Source organism: Octodon degus, unplaced genomic scaffold (assembly GCF_000260255.1).
Source record: "Octodon degus isolate 3935 unplaced genomic scaffold, OctDeg1.0 scaffold00041, whole genome shotgun sequence".
Lineage (NCBI taxonomy): Eukaryota > Metazoa > Chordata > Mammalia > Rodentia > Octodontidae > Octodon > Octodon degus.
In genome coordinates, this window is record NW_004524617.1 from 10,449,332 (window position 1) to 10,451,807 (window position 2,476).

The 2,476-nt window shown below is 43.2% G+C and overlaps 1 protein-coding gene across 1 annotated transcript; it reads right to left on the reverse strand.

The window, feature by feature from the left end:
- Positions 1-1,167: 1,167 nt before the first annotated feature.
- On the reverse strand, positions 1,168-2,271 carry LOC101565611 (melanoma-associated antigen B5-like). Its single transcript, XM_004631423.1, has one exon. It carries the CDS (start codon positions 2,269-2,271, stop codon positions 1,168-1,170), a length of 1,104 nt encoding a protein of 367 aa, XP_004631480.1.
- Between the last annotated feature and the right edge of the window lie 205 nt (positions 2,272-2,476).

The window sequence follows — 2,476 nt, forward strand, 5'->3', positions numbered from 1 at the left end:
ATATGCTGAAGCTCTGACCTCCAATGTGACAGCATGTAAAGGAGAGCCTTCATGCCAAATTTGACATAGATGGATTTGGGAGGCTGGGTCTCCTGGTGGTGCTTTATAGCTGACTTGTCAGCCCAAAAAGATAGTCTAATGAAATAGTAGTCTAATTGCCTCTTTGGTGTCAAAAAAACTAAAAAGAAAACCTAGGATTTCTTTACTACAGCATCCAGTAACTACTATACATCCTAGGAAGAAAAAACATGTGCTTGATTAATGTGCACTGAAATAACTAAAGAAACATGAAAGAAAATAAAACTTTTATTTTTCTGTTCTAGAGAAAGACAAAACCACACATAAAACATTGTTACTAAAAATAACAGAGAGCAAAAACAATAGGAGAATTCACATATTGACCAGGTTTCCAATTTTTCCACCACTGTGTCATTCTGCATACAGTGGGGTTCTTCAACATTTTTTAAAAAAATTACACTATAGTATTTTATTTTTAAACAGGAAATATGACAAATGAAGCTACTGTTTAAGTTACCAGTCTACGGTGTTTGTCATACTAGACTGAACATATTTACAGGACTTCGCATCACCATCCTGAGTGTCACCACAGGATGGCACAGTATAAACAGAGCACCTCCAACATTAGCTCATCACAAAATAAAAGGAAAATTTTATCCCACCAGAAATCTGTGGTTTCCAACGTCCAACAGTTGTCCTTAATAAATTGTCACCCCACTGCTATCAATGACATCCTCTTTGTGTTCATTCTTCTTAGGCTACGGAAAAGTCAAAAACAAAGTTCAAAAAATTTCTCACTAAGCTGGAGAACTGAGGCTCAAAACTGTAGGAGCAGAGACTGGATCATCATCATGTGAGCACCAGTGCACTACCACAAAGCTTGCCAAAGAGTAGGCGACAAGAGTATGTGCTGATTGCAGTCAAGAAACATCAAGGTCAACTGAAAAAGATTTAAGTGTGACTTTGAGGAAATGACCATGAAACATTTTTCAACATTCAGTTTCCTGAAACCAAAGCAATGAGAAAAGAAAGAAATAAAAGGGCACGAGATATGTTACCCTGCATCACCCTCTACTTCGGGAATCTATAACACTGAAAAGTAAACTCCCTGTTGCGAATCCCCTTTCCACCACTGGATGAGCACCAGACTCAGGCATCTTCAAGCTTGGGAAGAGGAGCAGGACATGTGACCTGGACCACTGAACTAGGATCAGGAGTAGTGACTGAACACGCAGCAAGTGCGGCTTGGATTTTTTCGACCTTGTCCTTTAAAATATCATCATAAAGATATGAGAAGGCATTAGGAGAAACCTTTTTCATTGTGCTCAAAAACTTCATGATTTTCTCCTTGCTGATCTCAGCATGAGCTTGGGGACCCCACAGGAACTCATGGCATGGAGGAACACTGCCAGGCACCCGGCGGTACTCCAGGTACTTCAGACTCACAAAAGATTGGGTGAGGAGCTTCTTGGTTTGTCCAAATACGGTGTGCTTCTTGCCAGGGTACACTTTCATCTTTTTCAGGAACTTCCAGATGTCTTCCTCAGAAGCACAATTGTTCTTCATGAGGATCACAGAGAGCACTTTCATCAGGAGCCCGGTTTTAGGATAGCCCATGCCAGGGCGAACCCTCCCATTGTTGGGGAGGTTCAGCTTGCTGATAAGGTCATAGTAGTGATGCTTGGTCTCCACTTCTGTCACTTCAACTGCGAAGATCGCCTCCAGGTGCTCACAGGCACTCTTGAAAATCTCAGGAAATTCATCTCTGAATGCTGGTTGGACTGCTTTCTCCACCTCTTCCATGGTAAAAAGCTCCTTCAAATCAAATTTTCGAAGTATGAACCATGCCAACATCTTTATAGGGCTGCGTGTTTTATGTGATAAGCTCTCAGTCCAGAAATTGGCCCCAGACGTGCTCTGCTCATATTCGTAAATGGAAAACTTCTCAGAACTGACTACAGATCCTTCATCAGAAAAGCCACTGGTAGATGGTGATCTCACCCGACGTGTCAGGGGAGGGCTCCAGTAAGCAGCACCAGGTGGATCTTGGAAGAAAGTAGACTCCTCTACCTCTTCTTGCTCTTCTCCTATGGCTGTTGCTGCTGCCCCTTGTTCCACTTCTGTTACTGCAGACACTGCCTCTGTAGTTGATGGCACTTCTTCCTGTGCATCCTCACCACCCTGGCTGTCCACTCTGGCCTGTGGGTGTTTCTTAGGAGGATGATGGCGCCTGCTCTTGTGACCACGAGGCATGATGAGTGTGCTTAGTCCCAAGAGTGAGGAGTGTTTGGAATATGGCTTGTACTGCAGGCACCTGGAGGAGGCAAAGGAGATTGTGTGAGCATCTCAGCATAAAGACCTCTCCTTGGCTTGAGCCAAGGCTCCTTCTGTATGTCTCTATTTAAATGGTGCTCTAGGAACCAACAGTTCTCTAACTGTACTAAGTCTTTCCTTCTAA